Consider the following 26,942-nt stretch of genomic DNA (forward strand, 5'->3'; position numbering starts at 1 on the left):
TTATAATTATGTTTCCACGATGTAAAAAAAATAGTTAAAGGCATATAATAATCATTGTTAAAAACTTTTATAATTATAAATTTTGACCTGTCTTATATCATTGTGTACCTATTGTACACTTGCCTCAGTACTCCGGCAGTTTCTTTATACAGCATATTTGTTGAAGATACAATTCAATCTACACGTGTGTCAATATATGCTGTATAAAACACAACTTTTTACTAACTTCGTTGATCCTGTACAGCCAACGGCAAAGATAAGTAAGAAAATTGGCCATGGCTATTTTCATTGTTTACTATTCTAGATCCTCTGTTGTTTTAAAGAATGGAATTCTGTTGATGCGAGACAGATGTTGTTCTCAGCTTATTGACATTTTTATTTGATTTCATAATCGTTACAGTTTGGAAAACAGGCTTGAGGAAAATGGTGATGGACTATTCACCTACCATTTCTTTTGCTGTTGGGTGTACTATGTATAATTTGTGAATAGAATAAATAAATCAAATTAAATCATTGCGCTCCCCGTGGATAGGTGTATGACTCGCGAAAGCTTGCTTCCCTCCGTTGCAGAACTCTGGAACGTTTCATGGGGAAACACGAATCTCACGCGAACAAAAAGAACAAGATGTAACTCGTTATTGTGGAGCGTCGACGACTCCCACAACGAAGGCAAAAACTCGCGTTGGAAATTCTTTACGACGATTTCGAAGGCAAACAATGCACAGGCAGCTAAAGTTAGACGGCCGCGTCACGGGTAGAAGAAAAAAGAAAAAATAAACTTTCAAGTGGCAACCTGGACCCCAGAGTTCGACACGTTTTACGCGTACGCTGCGTAAAACTTTTTAGTCTTCCTTCAGCAAGCATTTTCAATTATCAGACGGCGGCTGTGCGAAACAGAAATAGGCAGGTATAGCACGTACGAGCATTTATCAACATAAGGCTTAAACAAAAAATTAAAAAAATAATTCGTCTCAACGGGCAACTGCAGTTCGAATCTACTTTTTCTTCTCCCTTGAACGCTGACTGCAATTTATATGATTACGCCACAGTATGACGTGCTAACATCTGCCTTCCTTACTCGTTGCCTTTTGTTCACGCGAAATTTTATGACGCTAATTTCATTTCCAACGCCACGCTTCCACTCCCCTCTAGCGGCCGGGCCTGAAATGCTTTGACGGGGAGAGGGGAAGACGGCAGGCAGTGCACGATGCCCGCAGAAGAGCATTCTGCAGTTTGCAGCAACAGAGGAAGTTCCAAAATCAAAAACAATCAAAGGCGTGTCCATAGTACATTTTATATTCCACGATAGGAGATATTAACTCCAACTTTAATATATGTTTTTTATTAATACTTTTCATTTTTATATATATGTATTTTAATATTTTATATTACATGTAAAAAATATTATTCTATATTCGTATATATCTCTTAAATTCAATTAAACCAAAATATCATCAAGAAAACTTTCATTTGCACCCTGGTTTAATATTTAGGCATCAGGGACTACATAAATACTGTTAGGCGGTGAAGAAGGTGGCCCGAAAGGGTTCATGGGACGTAATAATTTAGTAGGGGTATTAGCGGTCCAACCTACTGAAATATCTTTAAAATATTAGTACCAAAAAAATGAATCATGAAAAATTAGTTTTTATGTGACATCTCAATCATTAAATCTGAAAGGTGCAGTAGAGCTGTATGTACAGTCGGATGCATACGTATTACCAAGCAAATTGTTAAATTTATTTTACCCAGCGAGAGCTTCACGAGTTGAAACAAGCTACCATCAACATCTGCACCAGCGTATGTAAAAACACATCCCTTAAAAATATGTAGGGTGAAAGAGGGGAAAAAAATGAAAATTGTCATGAACAATTTGCCAAGCAATACTTGTGCATCCCACTGTACTAAATACTGGTATAAACAATAATGAATCGCATAATTATAATAAAAAGAAAAATGACTCAGAAAAACTTTGAAACTCAACATAACCAAGTTAGCTACAGCCAATACAGGAACTAACTATACCAAACAATAAATTACACAATAACATAAAATCAACTGTTAAAAAAATAAGCAAATGAAAGCCATAACAAATAGAGTTGTTCAAACAGCTGCTGACTGTATTGTGGCTGTAAACCTCCAAAATCAGGCTTGTGCCACTAATAAATTAATAACTAATATTAACTTAAGTTTAAAGAAATCTAAAAGGTTCTACAGAATTAACATGTTAGATGTTGCCACGACCACTTATTATAGGTAGTCAATAAAGACAACAATCTCTTTCACAGACACTGTGCATTTTATAACTAAAATTAGTAGCTACTTCAGATAATGCGCCAGTACTGTGATTTGTGGACAGTTCTACAGAAAAAAAGTTAACATTGAATCAACATATAATTCTCTGCAAGTAAATGCCCGAGATCAAATGTACGTTTTCGAGTTCTGATTCATGAATATGTGAGCGAGTGCGTCACCACGTTGGAATTTGTAATCATCGCGTAGGAAGGGAGAGAACGGTTGAGGGAGTTAATGAAATGCTTTAAAAGAGGAACAACCAAATAAAACACAATAATAAGACGAAGAAGAAGAATAGCAGAAGCAGTGTAGTGGTAGCAAAGTTAGAATTCATTTATGTGTTATAATACAGAGGGTCCCTGAAGTCATTATCTATTTCACTGAATGAGTAAAATAAACCAAATCAATTATCTCATTCTTTGAGTGATTGAATTAGCTTATTTTACGTCGCTTTTCAGTCACGTTTAGCTAATCGCGACGATGAGGACGAGTGATGGAATTTAAAAGGGACACTCACAAAGAATACCCATGTCCAGGTTGTGATTCGAACCCGGAACCCCTGACGTCGTAGTTCACTGTGCTAACCACTCCGCCACGGAGGTTGGCAAGAGTCTCAAGAAATTTTGCTATAAATAAATCCGCGGTTATAGGATAAGAGTAACATCAGACAATTAAAAAAAAGTCTACTTATTCAGAGGTAATCGGGACTGGACCTACAGTTAACCTGGACTCCAAACCACCGTATGGTCGCACCGGAAATCGAACCCGAGATCCCTTGACTGAAGCTTTTTACGACTGGTTTCCAGTTGAAAATGTTCGACTGCGAAGCAAAACAATGGACAAACGAGTTGTGCTAAATAACAAAAGACAGGCTGCTCTTGGCGTTGTACACAGTTGGCTGCTAATCATTGTTCAAGGTCATTGAATAAGTACTCGCGGACAGTGATGTTTTGGAAAGACGCTGCAGTGGAAATGATAAAATGGCAACTGAAGGTCAGTGTTGCATTCTGCGAGTCAGGTTTGTTTGAATTCTACTTTATGAGCACAGAGGCTAAGAGAGACGTTGACTGCGGACTAAAGTATGATACGAACCAACAGGGAATCGAACCTTGAGAACCTTTATTGTAAGATCACTAACCCCTCATGCCGACCTCCGTGTCGGAGTGGTTAGCATATAGCGCGCTTCATCACAAAATCTCATACTCATCTTCGCGATTAGCCAAATTATCAGAAAGGGAAACAAAGCAAATTAAACCAATTACATATGTGTTTTTTTTTTTAAAAAAAAAATGTGATTCAGCGCCGCGTTTCTTCCACTTTCGCTAATCGCGTCGATGAAATTGATGAAGGGACGCTCACAAAGAAGACCCATGTCCATGTCGATATTCGAAACAGGAACCCATGGCGTCGTATCGCGTTGTGCTAACCACTCCGCCACCAAGGTCGGACCTTATGTGCGTTGACTAGTTATTTAGATTCGTGTCCAACCATTCTGTTGTTAAATAGGGATCTTGTCGGAAGTGCCACCCAACCATGTTTAACCTCTTTAAAAGTTCATCAAGAAAATTAATACATACGTATCTATTTACGTAGAGTAAAAATAGCTACAATAAGTGTCAGATTTCATATAGGCACTGATTTTAACAATTCTATCCAAGGACCAAAGTTATTACAGTAATCCGGCAGATATCAAACCAGAAGACTGTCGGATTAACGAAAACGCCGGATTAGTGGAGGTTCATTTAAAAAAAACGCATTTTAATAGCAAAACCTATGTTTATTGCACAAAATATTACAAAATAGGTACGTGTGTACATCCAGTAACTCGTTTCCCTTTCACGCTCCCCACTCGTTCAACGCCGGATTATAGAGGGACCACTGTACTAGAATCTTAGTGTGTTGTTACGATTCGTTTAATCGATCCACCTGCCATCTACCGGACAGTTCTAAATGAGACTTTTGAGATAGAAGTGTCCCATCCACAATAATCCATGACCAAAAGATTTCAAAACTGTTGCACTTCTTGCACAAGCCTGAATTATCGTCGCATATGAATGCATGCAAAATGACTCACGGCCTTAATTAAGCGCTGATTCCTGGGGACTTTGAATGACTCACAGACGAGAAACTGTGTATGTGTAAACAAAATACAAGCCAGTATGCTGCTCGTCACAACATGGAAAGTATCTAGGCTGATTCAAGTGCCACGCAGCAAGTTGCAAACTGCACAGTATTTGCTGTTTGAACCAGGGGTGTGTGGAGAGATTTGGTTTTCAGTGGAGTAGTCACCGCTAATATTAATCAATATTTTGAACACCTTTTAATTATTACACACTTTTCAAGTATCGGTAACGGTGGGAATCGTTAAGAATATCAGTATCGGAACAAAGCGGTCGGATTACATTTACAGATACTTAATCGGCGTATTGATCGTTCACGGGACCAGCAAAATTGCCCCGCGTCACTTTCGTGGGGTCTAATTATCCTGTAAGTTATGCAAAATTCGAAGTTTCCATTGATTTTGTACCAATATTATGTGGAAAAAACTGTATCTTGTGACTACGTAACACATATTTTTATATTCTGATTTAATTTTTAAATGTCCGTGGTCTAGTCGGTATGGCGTCTGACTGCCACGCGGGAGACCGGGTTCGATTCTTGGGGCTTCCCTGATGGCGCAGTGGTAGCGTCGTCGCCTTATAACCAAGGGTTCCAGGGTTTCGATACCCGGTGGAGGCACATGGTGGTTCGGATCCCACTTTAAACTGTAGGTCCAGTTCCGGACATAAAACACCAACTCAATCAATCAATCGATTCCTGGGGAGGGTGCATCTGAGGTCGGATTTTCTTCCGGCCTTGTCCCAGCATAAAGCGGCTCTGGGGCCCACCCAGTCTCAAATCAATAGGTAAAATGGGGGGACGGAGCGTGGTGCTGATCACATCACCTTGAAAATGGCCGAGATTGAGAATGTCCTACCCCCACATCCCCTAAATGTGCCTTCATTGCACGGTGTTATATGCACAGGAAGCTTTACCTTTTTAAATTATAACTCTGGGAAATATGATGATCATAATTGAAGCGGAAATACTAACGCACTAACATTAATCGATATTTTGAACACCTTTTTAACTATTATGCAATAATTATCGGTATCGGAATAGATTATCAGTCCAAAGCGGTATATGCTCATCACTATAAAAATAACCAAAACAAAAACATTAATTTGCCCCACGCCTCCTATCTGAGCACGATTTGTTTCTGCAACTCTTCAACTGCCAGTGGAACCCCGCAGTCAGCATCAACACAATTATTAACAACTTGTAATCTTTCCTGTCACGGTTATTCGCTCCTTCATAGTCTCTGACGTGACGTAACATTTCGCAATTTGGTAGACGAGGAAGATGATTGTTTCCGCTGTTGCGGAAGTAGCGCGTTTCTGCGGCGGCAAGAAAAAACAGAAGCTTCAGAAATGTGGGTAAAAAGGGCGTTCCGCTCCTTAGCAAAATTACTGCCGCAGTAACAATGTAAGAACAACACGCTCGAGGACCTGCGCAAGGACGTGGCAAGGCTCCCGTTACTTGTCTCTTCGAAACCAGGAACCGAAAAGCATCTCCCTTCATTCATTTAAAGTGTTCGTGAAACCTTGCTATGCTGCCGAGGAGTAGCTGTGAAAAGTTTGTTTGTTAAAGTTTAAGGCTAATCGAGACTGGACCTACAGTTTTAAAGTGGGATCCGAACCACTGTGTCTCCACCGGGAATCGAACCCGGGACCCATTGATTACAAGGCGGACGCTACCACTGCGTCATTAGGGAGGCCCCGGGACAGGACCTTGGCCGATGCGATCGTAACCTCTTTCGATTTGATTTGCTTTATTTTACTTCGCTTTCTGACACTTTTGGCTAATTGTGATATGTTGAAACTGATGAAAGGACACTCACAATGAACACCGATGTCCAGGCCGGGATTCGAACCCGGGTCCCGTGGCGTTGTAGCGCGCTGTACTAACCACTCCGCCACGGAGTTCAGTTCATATGATATATACCTATGATATTTATTGACATTTAAGATGCAAGCCCTTGGACTGTGCGTATCCTACAATATTATTATATGTAGACACCCCGCCTTACACCTATACCCCATTGAGCATAGATACAGAAACATTTATATAGTATATGGCAATATGTCCCTCTTCTTGAACCGCCCCCGTGGCGGAGTGGTTAGCAAATAGCGCTACGATGACAGGGGTCCCGAGTTCGAATCCCGGCTTGGGCATGGATGTTTATTAGTGTCCATTCATCATATCATCAATGACCCTCATCTTCACAAATTAACCAAAAGTTGCACAAAAGGCGAAGTAAAATAAAGCAAATCAATCAATCTAATACTTGAGACTTCACAACTATGCCCGAGTCACTGTTCCGTACCCCTCACTCTTACTGAGACCTTGTAGAATCTTTTTACGCTCCTTCCAGATTGCATGTAAATAAGAACCCGGGCCTTTGATGTTACCTTCCGTTATACCTCTTCTCTCCTCCCTAGATACCGCCTGGATTGTCCGCTCAATGCTGTCCTTTGCATTGTACCCCCCCCCCCTCCCCAATTTGCGTTGTCTGAGGGGCGCCAACCAAACACACTCAAGTAGGATGTAAGTAAAGGATCGATCTGTGCCAGTTGTATAAAACAATCTCCACTGATGACACCACTAAAAAAAATTGCTAGAATCAATAAATCTTCATAAACATCTGATTCTGTCCATATCCATTTTCACTCAGGAAGAAACAATACTTGTCTTTCAACTTTTTTTTTTAGTCGCCTTCTGAACAAAACCATTACATGCAGCGCATGCAGTCACATGATACACGCACGCCCAGGTGGTGCAGCTGTTAGTTAATTACAACCAACTGGAACATTTCCCCCTCCCCCCGCAGCTCTTTTGGCTGGTATTGCAGCCAACGGCAAAGATAATAGCAGGCAAATTGCCCATAGATTCTTTTAATTTTTTTAAAAAAAAAGTACAGTGCAGTACAAAAAATTCCATTTTTTTAGTTACATCCTCCTTACAGCAAAGAATAGTACAGGGCATTTATCGCAGTTCATCAACAATGGAAAAATAGGATATATTTTTTTCATTTATACATGTCGCCATGCTGTTTACATTGTCTACACGTAAAACGTAGACAATTCCTGTTTACCATTGACTTGACTGATTCATTTGGTATTTTACTTTGCTTTTCTTCCACTTTTGGCTAATCGCGAAGATGAGGATGAGTGATGAAACTGTTGAATGGACACTCACAAACATCCATGCCCAGGCCGGGATTCGAACCCAGGACCTCTGGTGCCATGGCGCGATGTGCTAACAACTCTGCCACGGGGGCCGGCACTACAATAACGAGAAGTTGTAGGAAATGCAAATTCATGGAAATATAATGGTTGACTTAATTAATGAAAACAAACAGAAAATTACGAACATTGATATCAAATTGTGCACTTTGCGAAAAAATATATAAAATATTATTTCTCTCTTTAAGTTACATCCAAATAAAAAATATTTTATTTTCCACCACTCGTTTGTTTATAGCGCACAGAGGAAAAGGTTGGCAGGCTTTAACATGTCGCTAGCTGGAAATTATTAATCCAAGGCTTCTATCAAACTGCCAAAGCAGAGTGAAATCCATAGGTGGCCTTTATAAATAGCAATCTCCCGCCACTGCTGTATCTCCAGAACCTCCCCTCGTTTTCTGGAAACCTTCCAAATGCAGCTCTGGAGGCGGAGAAAGCAGTGTTGCCATATGAAGGGATTTTTTCCCTCAATGCAGGGAAATTGAGGTAATTTTTTTTTAGCTGCAAAGGCGAAAAAATAAGAAATTTTAGGAAAAGTATCAAAGTTAGAGGGAAATTTGAAAATATTAATCTCATATATTTGATACCAACTGTTTTGAAGTTGGGAAGACATTTTCCTTTTCTATCGTAACATAATGGAATATATTGATTGGTTTGGTTTATTTTACTTCGCTTTTCTGCCACTTTTGGTTATTTGCGTGCGTAGATAAGGATGAGTGCAATGATGATTAAATTGATGAAGAAACACTCACAAAGAACACCAATGCCTAGGTCGGGATTCGAACCCGGGATCCTGATGTCGTAGCGCGCTGTGCTAACCACTTCCCCACTGAGGTTGGCTAAAATGAACTATAATTATCATTTTAAATTCGATTGGGAACACAATCAATACCTTTCCATTATCTAATCATTACATAGTTTTAAAACGGTTGCAATAACACAGATAATATTAACCTAATATTAACTACTGTTATGAACAATTCCTATATCTTTCGGAAAATGTACTACAATTTGATATTAATTATTTCCTCATTTTTTCATTCATGTAATCAATCATTTTAAATATTGTTATAAATTGATAAGTTATCTATGGGCCAATTGAAATAAGAATTGTGATAACTGATGAGATTTTGCGATCTCGAGTTTATTTTTTTCTGAGGTGAAGGAAAGATTTGTTCGAAAAAGGGACATTCTGAAAGGACAATTGTGCTTTCTGGTTGTGGCAACACTGAGCGAAAGAGGGAGGAAGACAAGGATTATTTACAATGAAGCACGACCAAGGACTAAAAACGAATCAGCTCGAGATATTACAACGGATGCATTCGTACTTCTTTTCCTGTCTTGAAGCGTTGTATGCTGGGAGTAAAGAAACTTGACATGGAAATAATTGTGATGCAGGAAGAGGTTTACGGCGCATGCGCAATCATGCTTTTCGTCCGTGATAGGATAATCTCACTCCAAATCAACTTTCTCGCTACGTCACACACACACAAAAAATCAAAATGTTCGCTTCATTGGATTCACAGAAGAAGAAGACAGACTTCCACTCAGAAAACTAAAAATTACTATAATCACACGACTGTAAAATCATTCGAATTAAACGTGTTGAAAACCTATTAGAGGTTACACATGTGAAAAGTTGATTTATTTATTTTTGGCTTGTGAGCTTCATCGAATGTGAATGACATCATTTCATTTCGTGGCGGGAAAAATAATTGAACAAAATCGATACATTTGAATAGTAATGCAAACATGGCGAATCAGCAAAAAAGTTAGGAATAATTAACTGATTGCAAAAAGTTTCTGAGGTTTGGCAGCAATGATATCTAAGGATGACAATATACAATCGCGATGGATAGTTTTTATCTTTCTTATATTACAAACGCTGAAAAAAGAACCAAAAAATGGAAGTAATTCTGTACAAAATCTTTTGCAGATTGTTTGAGTTTGTTTTAATTTCACTTTATGCAGAGAGAGGCTAATTGGGATTGAACTAAAGCTTAAAGTGGGATATGAACTACCACGTGTCTTCACCAGCTATCGACCCTTTGATTACAAGATGAAGACGTTACCACTGAGAGGTCGCTAAGCTATAAAAAATCACTGCTCAACCAGTAGTGATGGATTGATAACTTTTTTGTATCAATGTATTGATCTAGTAGTATTTTACGCCACTTTTTTTCCTTTTAGGTTGATTGCAACGATGGGGGGAATGATGATTATATGAAATTGAAGAAGGGGGCGTTTACAAAAGACAATTATAAGTAATTATAAAATAATTAATTTCATGTTTAATTATATTCTAGTTATACACAGTGCTCAATTTAATAATAATAATGTTATTTTTCATTGTGGAAGCCGTGATATACAACGTAAACGTGTGTGCGCATTTCAATTAGTCAAAATCGGGAGAAACAAGATTTCCATTTTTAACCCAGAAAACGATCTCAAAAACTGGCCACACATTCCTTGGACGCTGCTGGCCTTGTTTCTTGGATATTGTTGAGGAGGAGGAGGAGGAGGTCGTAATGAAGCGAGCGGTGAGTATGGTCCTCCTTCGGGATCTACGCAACGCAGGAAGAAAGAAACGTGGGAAGACGAAACGTACGGGGCGTTTCTTCGGAATGAAGGTCAACGGGGCAGTGGAGTTTGGTTGCCACTCGATGACACGTTTCTCAACGCTGCTTCTGTTACATTCCGAAAAAGCAAGCGCACAACCGCTGCAGCGTTGCCAGTGTCGAGATTTTTTTACGGTTACTCAAGAATAGGGATGGGCGATATAGGAAATTTGATATCGCGATATATCGAGCCGGCCACCGTGGTGGAGTTGTTAGTTACCACATCGCGCTACGACGCCAGGGGTCCCGGGTTCGAATCCCGGCCAGTGCATGGATGTTTGTGAGTGTCCATACATCAATTTTATCATGTCATCACTCATCCCCATCTTCGCAAATTAGCCAAAAGTAGCAATCAAACGATATATATCGCTAAAATATCGTGACGATATGTCACCGACACAACATATCGTGGCCGCGATATACATCGCCCAACGCTACTCAAATAACCGCGAGGAAAATAAGAAATATGAATGCAATGGTCGGCGAGGGTGTATCTACAATTTGCATCTAGAGGAGGGGATGTAAGTTTACTAAGGGTAAATCTAGAGTCAAAATGACCATATATTAAATGTGAAATATTTTAGGGCAAATTTTACCCAACACCTCCTGGAATATTAAAAAAATTCTTATTTAACATTGAATAACATTAATTTTCCCTCTGTGTGCTTGTTTCTAGATATTCAGCTTCTTTCCTAAATCTTAGAATCTAATTTCTTGCTTATTCTGGCTAGTTGATTTGTTTCATAATTAAATTTTCCCTTTAATTTCTAGCCCATTTGTCCTTTAATCTCTCTCGCTATCTCTAGACCAGGTTACGGGCGTATCCAGCGGGGGGCATTTGACCCCCCCCCCTCTCCGGAAAATGAGGTGAAAAGTTTAACCCTGTTCATTGTACTCTTTTACATGGAAAGTAAAATAATCGTTATTCCTTTTTCAATTCATTCATAATAAAGCATTGCCTTTCCTGGGATGATGATGTCTACGTCCAGGAGAATATTGTTTGTTCCTCCTGGAAAGATTGATTGATTTATTTGCTTTATTTTACCTAGATTTTTGTGCCACTTTTGGCTAATATTTGCGAAGGTAGTAATGACATGATGAAATTAATTGATGAATGGACACTTACAAAACGTCCATGCCCAGGCCGGGATTCGAACCCGGGACCTCTGGCGTCGTAGCGCGATGTGTTAACCACTCCGCCACGGGGGGCGGCTCCCTTGCATAGAAAAGCTTTCCTTGCCCCCCCCCCCCCCCCAAGAAAATGTCTGGGCAAGCCCATGTTCAGGGCCAAGGCCGATTAAGCGTTTGATAAGGGAGATGCTACATTTTACTTACACCAAATACACCCTCACATCAAAATTATGAATTTTGTAAGCACTAAGGCGGGCCACACAAAACACCTTGGCGGGCCGTAGTTTGGCCAACACTGCTCTTTAGAGATTCTCTTTCACTTGATATATTTTTATTTAACTATCACCCGTAAACATATTTTCAATATATGTATATGGTAGAGTCGAATTACTTTCGGAACATCTCCAGCGGATTGCGCGAGTCTGTCTGGCGAGCCTAGTGGGCGTGTAGAACCTGAGCAACGGGCTTAGCGATAGGTTCTGGGTTGAGATGACGTCAGCGTCTCGCTTGGTTAATTGGCTGCTTCGAGAGTTGTGACTCGTTCCGAAGCTTCAAATGCATAACAGCCAAAGATGTTACGGAAATAATCTAACTCTACATCCCACTTGAGATCAAGTCGACCTCTGTGGTAGAGTGGTTAGCACAGCGCGCAACGACACCAGAGGTCCAGGATTCGACTTCGAATCCCTGCCTGAGTGTTCTTTGCGAGTGTCATCAATTACATATCACTAGGGCTCGGTTAATTACGCATTTTACATATGCAAATGCATATTTAAGGATTTTTAACTAAAAATGCATAATTCATATGCAGGTCCATATTTGTATGAAAATAAGTTGATGTGCATACTTTTGTACCCACAACAAACACCAAGAATATACTGTATTTATTGTTCTTCTCCTCGCTTCTCTTTTCTCTATATTTTTTCTTTTTCCTTCTTTCCTTTTTCCTGGATTGTATGAAGTGTGGCAAGTACGTCTTGCCTGAAAGATTCCATTCATTGATTAGAAAACAAAGGGTTACAACTTCAAACAAGCATCAACATTATAACAGAAGACGTTAAAGAGGACCTCGCCCAGGTTGAAGATCCTGTGTATGTACAGAAATTGGATGCAGTATTAAAAAAGAACAGTGGGTATGCATCAATGGTGCAAGTTTGCAAAATTCTGCATACAAATGGACAACGTGTGGATGATCTGGAACTTGATGTGTCTGACTTTGTTGCCCTAAAATACAGTCGACTTGTATCTTGCGAAGTGGAACGTGTGTTTTCTGAATACGACTATTCTAGCTGAAAACAGGAGTTTTAAGTTCGAAAATTTGAGACATCATGTTGTTATCAAATGCAATCACGATGTTGATCTGTAATGTATTGTGTTTCATTTAACGCAGAACCATATTGAAAAGAATCTATGTAGCGAATGAGCATTCAGAATAATGCATATTCACTGCCTGGCATGTAATCTATCATAGTTTGTAATATACAGAATTTATAAAGTAAACAGGTTTTTAAAGTGTATATTTTTGCATTTTTAGTGCATAATTATCCAAGCCCTACATATCACCATATCATCACTCATGCTTATCGTCGCGATTAGCCAAACGTGGCACAAAAGCACGCTGAATAACAAAAATAAATCAACCACTTGAGAACAATTTTTTGATTTCGATTGATTCCTCCCTTCACTTTTCCAAATTCGTGCAAACCTTCAGGGTGAACGAACATGGCGATGGCCAATTTGGGTATCGACTGTGCACTCCTGTTCAAGTGGTACACTCGACACGGTCTAACAGTCAAGGCAAGTGCGACTTTGTATGAAGATGAATGTACAACAACAAGAACTGGCAATGTTGGGCAACAAGCTTCGTTGACAAAAAAAAAAAAGATTGAAAATTACTTGACAGTGGCAACACTGCATGGGCGGAAACAGTCATGATGCACGCGAAAGCTTTATCAGACAGGATTTCCATCGCTGGATCAACATCTTGCACACTGCATTTAAATTCTTCATTTATTTGTTGTAGCGAACATGCAATGTTTTTCCTGGGATTATTCATATTGAATAATTATGTGCATTATTATTACCATTTTGTTGTTCTTTTAAGAAAAAAAAACAACTTATTTTCAAGGTTTTATTTTAAAACATTAAAGCACATCAAGAATCTGGTAATCTTGTGTCCAACATGATTCAGCATTAGCTGATTACCTTGAAAATACAGACTTATGACGCACTTAGAAAAAAAAAGCCACCGACTTTTGTGTTGTGAAGATGAGGTACAGGCGAGACGAAAACATCTACTGTACGGCATCAATAGTGAAAACTGGCGTGTCTAAGGTGATGTGGGGGGGGGGGGGGGATCACCAATCTTAAAATATGAACAACACTTATTCTATACCGTTTATTTTCGCACTTGTGGCATACAATGAGTGAAAGTAATGAAAATTAATCGACCGGCCAGTAAGGTCCACTTTTTACTCATATCATGCTTTGGGTGATGCATTTTTTTTTTCAAATTTACTTTCAATTTTCATTCCTTTATACTTTTTCCCACATACATGTGAAGCTTATTGTAATTTTGTTAAGTTTTGAATGTTAAGATTAATGCATGCATGCAAGTTATATTGTCTAGATATCTGTGCCACTGTTTGACAGAAAATAGGCCATTTGGTTCAACGAAACTGGACAAGATCGAAAGCAAACGACACGAATATTTACTTGAATGCTACTTGTCCGTCACTCTGCGTTGTGCAGTGTTGTAAATTCGCAATATTAAGTAGAGTCTATAGTCTTGAAACACCGGACTAGACAGAATTAGAAAACATGATTTCGGACAAGTAGTCGGAATTGTTTTTCCACATCAGAACCACTTATTATGTAGTAAATTTCCTATAGCTTGAATTATTTTATTGGATATACAGGGTGTCTCATAAGTAATAGCGCCAACTGACAGGTGAAAGTACACGATAATAGAAACAAAAAAGTCTCAGTAAACATGGGTCTGCAAACGAGCAGTTTTCGAGATAATCGCGAAATGTGTGATTACAAGCCGCCACTGACTTCATTGTTTGTAAACGTCGTCCTAGTTGGTAAAATGCTAATAATACAGTAAGAAAAGTGACTCCCACAGTACGATTAGACTGTGTACTGATTGTATCCATGCAGTTTGATTACAACGCCACCTCTCGGAAATGTTCTGTTTTGTAAACAAAGAGCAAACCTCGGAACGCGCAAGGAGTAAAGCACTCGGTGTTTACAAAATGCAATCAGTGACGGCTTCTAACCACACATTCGCACACATTATTAGCATTTTACAAACTAGGGCGACGTTTACGAACAATGAAGTCAGTGGCGGCTTGTAATAACACATTCACGATCATCTCGAAAACGGCTCGTTTGCAGACCCATGTTTACTGAGACTTTTTTTGCTTCTGTTATCGTGTACTTTCACCGGTGTCAGTTTGCGCTATTACTTTTGAGACACCCTGTAATTTATTTTTTCTTCCTATATTTTACACATTTTAAAATAATTGACGTCACAGTACCTGTATATTTAATTGTTACATACCATACCTTCCTCCCTCCAGGCACACCACTGCTTCAATGACGTGACCAGGAATGGAAGTTGATAGTGCTACAGCAGTGAGAAATTGTTGTCAGCAACGGAAAAGTGCAAGGGAACAACGATCAAGTCTGTATGTTTCTCTTTGGAGTGTTTTCATTTCAATATGTCATGTTTTCTGACACCAGTGGCTCTCTGCCAGTGGCGTGCCCAATGCGTGTGGATGGGGGCCGTAACCCCCTCCTTAGGCAAATGCATTCCTAAAAAAAAGAACGTCAAAGGCTACTTAAAAAGAGTATACGTAACCCCCGCCCCCCTCCTTTAGAAAATCCTGGAAACGCTACTGCCTCACACGTTATAAACTCTACATTATTCCGATTTAAAACACTTCTCTTTACCAGCTTTATGTATCGTATTTAGACAACTAATTGAAAAATACTGTTTAAAGTATATTTTTAATAGATATAATGGCACGATCACCATTAATTAGAATCAGTAGTATGTACAATAGAATATCGTCAACAAATCCAAATATTGATTTTAATTTTAATATTTTCGATTATAAAACTTCCATAAAAGAAACACTTTCACAGTTGATTAATAAATTGTGTGTATATGTATAATGTAGATACATGTATGTATGGATATATGTTCATTAATATGTGTACGAATTTATTTCATTGTCATTTCTTTCCTATTATGGTTATATTTATTCTGGACAAATCTTATCTACGTATGTACTCTGTAGTCTCTGTATTGGTTGTGAATTAATGGATAGTTTATACATGATATGAGCAAGTCAGTACTCTGTGTAAATATATTTATGTTATAGTTATATCCATGTAATATATGAGCATGGTATTTAATTTCATTTATATTCATATTTACATTATTTATATTGTTTCAATGCCTCTGTAATTGGACATATCTTATATCTGTAGATGGCAAATAAATAAATAAATGACGTCAGCTTCTTGTATTAATTAATCATCTGCTTTTAATTTAAATGATGAAGAGGCGAGAGATCTAAACGATAAGAATGCTGCAGGCAGGAATACTTTCCACTGGTTGGTATTGTGTTCACGGAACCTTCATGGCACGACTTCCTGTATCCGAATGACGTTGTTTTCCTTCTGTTTTTGTTCACAAAAATGGCTTCCGTGATGTGAAGCAGCTGTCCTCAATAGTCTTGCATGAAGTGGATCAGGACTGTTCTATCTCAGCCGATAATATAACCCATATTATATTCTTCTAGTACTATCGTTGCTGCCATTACTGACAACTTGCCTTTTCTACTATTTTTTTGGTAGCGACGCCAGAATATGTTCTCAAGAGCAGGAAAGCAGTAGGTTGGAGGTGTCAACAATCTTCCCACAAGTTTAATGCATAATAAGGTCCCTGATACAAATATGGCCACGCTGGTAATATGGCCAACTGGCTCTCCTGAATGTAATTCCTAATGATAACTACAGATGGTGCTGGTGTGTTGTTTGGGCATGTCCCCTGAGGGGCTTGACAAGAGCTGGCAACGTGGTGTCCGTTACAACGGCGTTGAGAAGAAAACACGCATGTTAATTCGCTGTGGTAAGTTCGCTTTTGTTTCTTACGTCTATATTACTGATAATTTCAATTTTGTAATTGTATAGTGAGTAGTATTCTGTGCTTAAACAAGTAAATTGCCATAATTAAATTTATCTTAACCGTTCGTTTACTAGTATTTACAATTTGTGTAATATTACGTTGAGGTTGTTGATATGGCCATACTTGGCATTTTCACTTGTCCAAAATGCACCCAATAAAGTCAACATAAAGAAATGAGGTAACTTATTGTTTTATTGTAATTCTTATGTTCTTCTTTTCATTTGTAGTAAGCTTAAATGTTTTTATCTAACATTTCAATGCATAAAAAGTAACAACAGTTATTATATAAAACGTAAACAACTAAAAAGGTGCAAAATGTTCCAATTGTATTTTAACTTGCTTATTAGTCTTTACATGTTTAACTGTATCAAATTTAAAACCATGTAATTGTATAAAAGAACATTTAAAAGTTGTAAAAACTAATTTTACATTGTATTTTTATTGGCTTATACCACTTCAAAACAGAAACACAAATGGTGGCCATATTAACTTCATATGCTTTTAATATGGCCCAATGCCAGACTTACGTTCACGTGCTTATTTTTTATATTCATATTCGCGAACGAAACTTCATTTTTTGGTGTGTTATAACCAAAAGACCAATAAATTGCCTCGCACAACTTTTGTTTGGAAATTGCATAAAAGGATGTCAGGATAATTAATTAAAGCTTAACGTGGCCATATTTGCATCAGGGACCTTATGTGCATGGCAATACAATGATGCAATTCCATTGGGTGGAAAAATTGAATTTGATGATTACATAAGAAGCATGTTTATTTTCTGATTTCATTCTTGCATAACGAAAACTCTGATAAATTGATGCTTATACGTAAATTGGAATGGAATACTAAGCCATAATAAATGTTTTGAAGAACTTTATGTTATTACAATTTTCAAGCATCAGCATCGGTAACAGTATAGCTTCAGCACTAACAATATCCCCGAAGATGAGAGTGACGTTAGCTCTCGAAAGCTCGGAAGACTTTCCGGAAATCACCTGGCTGATTGCTCAAGAAAACCTTTTCAATATAATTTGTGTTTTAAAACTGGCAGGCAGTCATTTTACCGGGGACGTTGCCCCCCACTTTAGTGTCGCAATAGCTGAGCCTATAGCACTTTGAACCGATGCCGATACTCTTGCCGATTCCCATCGATACTGATACTTGAAAATTGCAATAATTAAAATTTGTTCAAAATATTGAACAATATTGGTGTGGAAATATTCTTCTCCAATCATATGCATTAATTTACCAAGAAATTTGCTTTAGAATGTTCAAGAATTACATCAGAATATTAAAATAGATGTTATGTAATCAAAACAATACATTTTTTCGTGCAAAATTTGTGCAAAATAAAAAGAAAGTTTGAATTTTAGAAATTTCCAGGATGATTAGATTCCGCGAAAATGTCACGCGGCATAATTGTGGCCCCCTTGAAAGACCAATATGCCGGAAAAGTATCGGCTGGTATCGGTAGATGAATTCCAACCAATACTTTCCGATACGTTATTTAAACGTTATTAGTAGTGTTCCACAGAATTCAACGCACGTTAATTAATGGTCATTAGATATTCACTCCGATGGGCCCTGGACTTATTGATTATTGGCCAACGAGCCTATCCAATCAGCCATTCATAACTGTGCAATATGAAGTGGATTTGTCGAAATGCGCGTTTCGTTGTTTGTGAACCTCTGTAATTGCAATTTAGCATTGGGGAAGAGATTAAGTTGTGCCACAATATGCAGTGAACTATTGTTATATCCTTGCCCAAGTTGATCGATCGCATCAGCACGAAAATTAACGTCATATTTATTTTTGCAGAACCAAATTCTCGAACTTTTCCAGCTATAGTAAGTCTTCTGTCTCTGAATTTGCATGTTTAACAAACGAATATGGTTTAATCAATATTGTTGATGGCAGGGGCGCCGACTTGTCACTGAAATAAATTAATGAATGACTCACTCTCTCCCCTTTTTTAAGTTTTGGCCTCAGTGTTCGGAATCTCATAAAAACCCATGAATTCCTCAAAAATATCAAAATTTTTATTCACAGTTCGAATGCAGAATATTAATTGTCCACGGATGGATATGTCACAAGTTTCGTCAACCATAATAGCAAAATATTTCCGACTTTTAATATCTGCTACCACGGAGCGGAAAACAGATCTCCCTAATATATCAATGATTTCGTTCTGCAGGTCATGTGAGAGCCATTTGTAGCCCCAACGTCCCATCCACTACCCTAGTTCATGCACGTCGTCTTTTGAAACTCTTTTTAGTAAAAATTTTAACAATACTCATAATTATATACTTAGTATATAGTAATAAGTCATGTGTTTTGCTGTCTCTGGCCATAGCCCACCCCAAAAAAAGTTGATGGTCTAGAACATTTCAAATGTGTATTAAAAGTTAAGTTCATGTGGTACAATTCAGAGTAAACTTTACAAGAGAAGCAAAATAATACATTAGATCCTCTTAAGCAAAATTATTTGGGGGGCTCTGCCCCCACATCGTTAACATTGGGGGGGGGGCTCGAGCCCCTCCAAGCCCCATGGAGTCGGCGCCTATGGATGGCAAGCATACACAAACAATTAATTTCCCTGACTTGTACAGTCTTTATTATTTTTTTCCATGATCTGTTACTCCTAAGATGATTCCCTTGATTTATCCAGGATTTCAGTTGCTGGAAGCTTTGTAAAAGGGAGGTTTGATTTGATTTTTGTTATTTATCGTCGCTTTTCTTCAACCTTTTGGCTAATCGTGATGATGAGTGATCATATGATGAAACTGATGAAGGGACATTCACAAAAAAACAAAAACAAAAAAAAAAACCAACCATGCCCAGGCTGAGATTCGAATCCCGGAACCGTTTCTTCCAAGAATACATAAAAGTAGGAGCAGTGATCTGCCCAAGGGAGGTAGGTGGCCGTCATAACCTCACATTTGACACAGTATTCCTATAAATAAATAATAATAATATATATAAAAAAAAACATAGCGTACTCCTTTCGAAAACCATGGACACGCCACTGAATTAGAGATAAATTTTGTACTTACAGGCCAGCTCTTTCTCCTTGAGGATTTCCTCCATCTCCGGTGCCACCTCTTGGGGCTGCACGAGCTCCCCCTTCGTCTCGGGGCAGTCCTTCTCCCACACCCCCGTCAGCCCTTTGGGCCACTTCACGTCCTCCGTGATCCATGTCAGAAGGTCCTCCACTTTGATCACTACTTTCTCCGCGATGGCCACCACTTCGTCCTGTAAAGAGAAGGGAAAGCGCACTTACTTACGATCCAAGAGGCATCTAAATGTGCAACTAAGTTGCCAATGTTGTGGCAACATGACTTTTTTTTTGTACTAATGCGAAATTGGCGTTGTTTAGCACCATCTTTGGTGTCATGTTACTCTATTTGCTGTCAAACTATGCAGGCCGTTGTGTTACAACAATTAGGATCAATGAAGGTGATACAACACTAATTTTGTTGGCAACTCAGTTTCAGAAATATAACTTTGTTCACTGTAAAAATAAAGTAGATGTAAACAAAACACACGTAACTTTAGCACCTGCATGCCTGTTGATAAATTATTAACCGAGCGGGCATGTACATTTCACAGTACACACAGTCTCCGGATCAAGGCCGCGCATAACGGTAGAAGAGAAAGCGAGTGGACGGATCAAAGCAGTGCGCGCTGCTGCATCGGCTGTTAGCTGCAACCCCCTTTCCCCCCATGTACTCACTTCCTCTATCACGCGTTCATTGGTGGAGGCATCTCTAGTCCTATTTGCGCAGAGGACTTGTTTTTGTTCGCGTGCTCCAAAGATTCCAGGGGCAAACTATAGATATGAAGTTCACAATATATAGTCTCCTAGCTTGACTAAACACTAAAGTAGCTTAGTTTAGCGATATCAATAGCACTTCTCATACGTGAAGCCCATCTGCTTCAACTGGCTTTAATTTTGCTGTGGATGGAGATAATACAGTGTAGTGTGCTGTAGAGATGTTGCGGGGGAAGGAGTTCGGCAGTTTACATGAAGTTTTACATGAGGATGTACAGAGAAGAAACATATATATCTGTGTATAATGTACGCACTGTTAGATTTGCATACAAAACGTTCTAAAAAAAATGTCTCAAGTTGAGGCATTTCAGATTTACTTAAAATGGCAGAAATTCCAGCAGAAAAGACAAAGAATCTTCTTTTTGTTATAAAAGTCAAACGAGAGAGTTTAGTGGCGGCGATTAGAGGGTGGGGAAGCGTGGGGGCAGTTGTCCCCCACTTTTTTCAACTTCTGGCCCCTCACTATGCTACTACGCTTATTAGGGAAAGCAAACTGTGCTAGACCCCCCAAGTTTTGGAACCCAATCGCCGCCACTATTAACAAAGGCATAATAATGCCAGTAAGATACTAACTTCACATTCAAGATAAGATATTTTGTCAAAGAGAAAATAAAAATTGCTCGTATTGGTGAACTGATCAGATACTGCACTAGTAGATAAAACTGATACTAATACAAGTTATACTCAAGCCTCCAAAAAGAAAATTGAAGACAAAATTGTACAAAAATTAAGCAAAATGACTTCGCTACAGAGATAAACGACTATCAGAGTTAAAAAATGTAATTATTATCTTATCAGCAATTGGAACTGTACCAAAGACTTTTTATTTTCAGGATGAGTTCGTCGCCATCTAATTTTGAATTTTTGCCATGTGTAGTTGTCGCTTATTTATTACATTGCAGTTTGTTTAGGTTAATCGCGACGATAAGGATGAAATTGATGAAGTGAGAAGCTCAAGGAACACAATTCAACCTGTTACTTATTTGCTGAACAAGTACTACCGACAGGTTCGTGGGAATCTATACATACATATGTACGTACGATGTGCGCACATTTAGTAAGTATTTCAAGTTTTTTATATTAAAAAAGACATTGCGTCGGCTTTCTTCCACTTTTGGCTAATCGCTATAATGAGGATGTTTGATATTAAGACAAACTGATGCAAGGACATTCACAAAGAACACCCTGGCTTTTCTCATGGCGTACTGTTAACGTAATTGCTTTGTAATCAAGGGATCCCGGGTTCGATACCCGGTGGAGCCACATAGTGGTTCCGATCCCACTTTAAACTGTAGGTCCGGTCCAGCTCCGATTCTTCTATGCATAAAGTGGGCTCAAAAACAAAGTAAGAATTCCCATGCCCAGGCCGGGACTCGATCCTTGCATCGTGATCACACAAAGCATTCGGCCACCAAGAATATATAGCAGACGCAAAATACATTACATTTTCTCGGTAACCCCAGCACAGTCGCGATTAACCCAACAGGTTGAAGAGCGACGGAAAATTACCAAAACAGAAAATACATTCAACAAACAACAAGCTAGTTTAACCAGGAAGATTTTTCAATCGTAGCGCACCGTCCCGTTTCATTCCAGCAAGCACACAAGAGTTCGGAAGCACTTCCAAACGTCACTTCCGTTTGTCTTGAACGACCTTGTGCACTGATTACGTCATTACTCGTTGATAACCGGCAGCTCATCAAGGCTACAGGACAGAAAAAGATACTGTTTTTTTTTTTTCATTCAGGGTGAAAAAAGGGCATGTAAACACCGCTGCAACATAATGGAAGGAGAAAGAAATGTTTCACTGCACTTGGCAGTGCACAGGAAACCGAAGTGAAAGCAAATTGGATTGAGATGTCCTCCGCGACTGCACCAAGGTAACTTAATATACTATAAGGTAGCGCCATCCGAAAATTGCCGATCATGCACGAGCGCATGACGTCATGTGGGAGGATCGGTTATGCTCGGTGCCCCTTCGGTTATGTTCGTTCGGGGCTGGGCCGAAGCAAACGGCCGCTATCATTTCTATGCGAGTTTCAGAGAGGGAACGTGTTTCATTACTTTGAGGGGTAAATATTAATTATCATACTTCGGGCTGGTATTGGTATTCCTTTAATGATTAGTAACATAATTAAAACATGCTACTTTTAAAAGAGGGAAAATTGCACATGCAAACGTATTGTAAAAATTCATTTTTCTGAATCATGATCGATATATTACAAAGAAGGTTGTCCGTGTTCTCATTAGAATTTCAGATTTCATCATTTCATAAATCGTATTATGATTTTAATAAGAAACGTTGCATGCTAAAGAAGAATTGCATAGTGAAAGAGTTACAAAGAAAGAATTGATTGACAGATTTGGTTTATTTTTGCTTTTCTGTCTTTTTTTAAATATGAAAGGAAAACCGATAAGAGGTAGTCCCCCCTCCCTTTCGATCTCTTTCTTTGTTTCCACAAGCCGGCCTCCTTGGCGTAGTGGTTAGCACATCGCACTTCAACGCCAGAGGTTTGGGTTCGAATCCTGGCATGGGCATGGATGTTCGTGAGTGTTCATTCATCATTTCATCACTCATCCCTATCTTCGCAAATTAGCCAAAAGTGGCACAAGAAGCGAAGTAAAATGAAGCAAATCAATCAATCAATATTTGTTTTCACATATACCATCACATTTACTAATTTCTCAATTTTCTCATTAAGGACAAATCAATGTCTTACCCGATTGGATTCGAATCCGGGACCCCTGGCGTCGAAGCGCGATGTGCTAACCACTACGCCAATGAGATCGACAGAGGCCTCCGAGGTACTACGGGCCTCACAGAACGTCACAGGAGTACTATCCGATTATAAATTATGGATATTAGAGTTTGGATAATAAATAAATTATATAATATATAATCTACAAATTAAAACACACCTGTTCTTTATTTATAGAATCTCAAAGAGAGCGATAGTTTGCCAAACTAAAAAAAAATCCTATTTTGTTCTCACGACGATAAAAATAGAAGGCATAATAAAAAAAATTGGTAACTATAGATTGACACAGAATTGAATAAGCTGAATTTTAATGTAACTCGTTTTTATGTGATTCTACTGATTAACTTTTAATTGGAGTCCAAACTTGAATATCCGTAATTTTTAATCCGATAGTAGTCCGGTATAATCTATTTACAACATTTAACACAACGCAGTTTAAAAGCCTAATATTTAGTTTTCTGACTGAATAGTTACTTCTTATTTATGCAGAACGTTGCAATCATTTCCAAGAACATTTCAAATTTTACATAACATCAGAAAGTATTAAAATAATACTGATATACTTAAAATCCAATTTTTACCATTCTCCATAATGTAACTTTATTTCTCAAATTATCAAGTGAAAGAAGCAATATACAATCTAGATAAAATTTTACTCTGCATTTGAAAATTACTCTAAATTCGAAAGAATCCCCAACCTTCTTCATATATTTATTTACTGTACAACAATTTACGGGTCAAAGTTCCACATGCAAAAAATTATTGGAAAGTTTTATGTGGAGGAAGAATGACGAAATAGTTTGTAAGATAGTAGTTTCAGACTTTGAAAACTCAATTCCAGTTTGTAATTTGCAGATATTTTAAATTTATCTGGTTCAAATTTGGCTGCAAGTTATCGTTGTCGTAGTTCTAGTTTTTCGTATTAAGAAATTTACATACACATGCGTGCAGAAGACGAGCCAAAGTGTACAAGTACTAATTTCACTAACTTAACCTACTCGAAACCTACTAATTCAAGCCTATAGAAATAGATTTATGATCATACGTTAAATGAAACGCTTTAAGAATATCCATGAAAATGTCATAGTTCTTAGTTTAATTAAACAATAAAGGAGAAAAGTTACATGAACTCACAATGATTGACCGTGCAAGTGTACGAATTATTATTCGTTAAAGGACTTTGTCGCAGATTTTCCATTTCCATTTCCATGTATGTCTGAGTTGTATAACCGGAAAATATACTCCAAGGTTGATATGCGACACACATTTGTACATTAACGAAGTAACTTGCATTACACTAATCTTAGATCTTGCTCTTTTTGACAGAAATGTACTACAAAGAAATAATGTAACATCCATTGGTTTATATTAAGTACAAGGGTACAAAATTATTCACAATGTATTTGTGAAATACCAAAATTGAACAAAGTTGCAAAAATTTCAATGATGGGTGTAATATTCACTCATTCAATATTTACCATCGTGCATACAACGCTATGTAACTCGAATTGAAGATGTACTAAGTGAATTTCATTTCGAAAAGCGTAAAAGTTAGTACGCGATCTTCGAAATGCCCATTTCCGACAACGTTTTTCACAATAATGTGAACATACAAATCACAATCAACATCGATCTGTGTTAAATGAAATTGTTAATAATTATAAATCCGACTTACATAAATGTACATAACAAATCAGTTAGGCTCACTACGTACTTCGCACTAGTTGAACACATTTTCAAGATATTGATGACTTTTCTTGTGGTACTGTCGGTTAGGTTACGTTGTAGATTTTGAACTTCTTTATTCAGTTAAAGCAGGTTGATAGAGGTTGTTTGTAATCTTTAATTTATTTGCTTCATTATGCAAACGTGTGTTTCTCCTTTGTAAACGATTGAATATGTTTTCCAACAACGAACCATTGCTTGCAGTTTGTGCATATACCTTCGTCTATATATTTTTCTCTTTTCTGGCAGCATAGTCTTTAGCTTGTTTAGGGCACGTCTCCTTATTGCATATCTTTCGTAGCGTACATCTCTGCAAACCTTATCAACACGTCCTACAAGCGAATCATATTGTGAAGATAAGTGTTTAGGAGAAATACACCATTTCCTCGATTATTTGGTACGAAAGTAGTTGGGTGTAATTTTAGCGTTGGCACTGCAGTTGGCTTCAGCACGTTCTTTGGTGGAAAATACAGAAATTCTGCTTTTAGATCTCGCACATAGTCTTCTTCACAATAATTGCCACTGCACACTTGCATTTTTTTACATTTCGTCTACAAGCATGAATCCACTGTTTACTTACGCAATTATCGACTGAAAATTATGATATTTTATGTCAGTTCCTTTAGTTTTCTAGTTATAGTTTTCATAGCTTGCTACAGCACAATTAGATATGATTGCAGTCTACAAGTACAAAAATACAACAAAAATAAATCGAACGCTACAAAATCAACAACCTGCTTGTTCCGATTTTTGCGACGTGTTAGTAGCTAAATGTACCCCGCACCAAACTTACTGCACATAGCAACGAGCACCGTCAAACCCGATCCTCCCAGATGACGTAATGCCTACGTACTTCACATAGCAACGAGCACCCCCTGGACTGCACGTGAGCATTGTAATATACAGTTGAACCTGAATTATACGTATGTCAAGGTGAAGAGAAAATAATATGTATAACTGAGAATTAATTACAAATCAGATTTAGATACGATGTCATACCATTATTAAAATACAGTAATTGTATCTATTTTGAGGAACAAGATATACGTAATACAGGTTATTTCTGGGATAAAGTGGTAGTAAATTAACGAATCTAAAAGTTTGAAGCTTAAATACATTACATTTGTAAACTTTATTAGTGAACACTTTGGAACTACATTAGACACTATAGTTTTATTATTTTTACTACCTATTTTTAAAAAAACTATCTGAAATAGCATTGCTCTTACTAATGACTGTGCAAAGGTATAAGCAATGCCTACTTTTACGTGGATTAGCGTCCACTTCCCGTATAAATTTACATTTCTGGTCAAGCGTGTAACTTTTCCTCTTTACGTTCTACATGGCCGACCAGTAGCAACTGAAAATGTCACTTTTGTAGGTTACATACAAATAACTGTATTTTATGAAAATTATTACTTATAACACCGAATTACTATAAATGCATTACGTGCAAATAAGATTTAATTAACACGTTTTTAAATCATATTTTGCCGGGTCCTACAGTAATTTACGTATAAAAGAGAATTACGCAGAACTGAGTTACGTATAAAGCAGTCTCAATTGTATGTGTAGTGAACAGCGCCTTTTAGAAAGAGGGGTCTGGCACCACTGTCAACGAGAATATGGTCTACACTGAACTGCCTTGTAACGTTGTAGTTCTTGTGATATTTCTTATTGTACTCAAGTACAATAACGTACGTTTTAATGTAAGATTATTATTATTATTAATAATAATAAGACCAACAAGACAAGCATGATTTCACTTCTATTTGTCGCATCAAGAAAACGATCGCTTCTCAAATTCATCTGTGCCTCGAAGCTTAAAACCATGAATGCCAAACTGCCATAAAAACAAGTGGCAGTAATGTTAAGATTACCTGAAGACGAGATGGCTACGGGAAAAGTGACCTTAATTTCTTCTCCAGACATTTCACTTTCTCTCTTATTTTTCTTCCGTTCAAATAAATCTCGACTTTCCTTTCAGGAGGAAACTAATGTATACAACACAACAAGACTCTTCCGAAATGCAG

The 26,942-nt window shown here is 38.0% G+C and overlaps 1 protein-coding gene across 1 annotated transcript in view; it reads right to left on the reverse strand.

Moving 5' to 3' along the window:
• LOC146004378 (uncharacterized) overlaps positions 1-26,942 on the reverse strand; it is a 134,150-nt gene that overhangs the window by 32,069 nt on the left and 75,139 nt on the right. The window contains exon 3 of the mRNA XM_083143179.1: positions 19,647-19,845. Coding sequence (XP_082999305.1) covers positions 19,647-19,845 — 199 coding nt within the window. The remainder of the gene's footprint in view (positions 1-19,646; positions 19,846-26,942) is intronic.

Source organism: Lepisma saccharinum, chromosome 21 (genome assembly GCF_977018435.1).
Source record: "Lepisma saccharinum chromosome 21, izLepSacc3.1, whole genome shotgun sequence".
In the NCBI taxonomy this organism is placed as follows: domain Eukaryota; kingdom Metazoa; phylum Arthropoda; class Insecta; order Zygentoma; family Lepismatidae; genus Lepisma; species Lepisma saccharinum.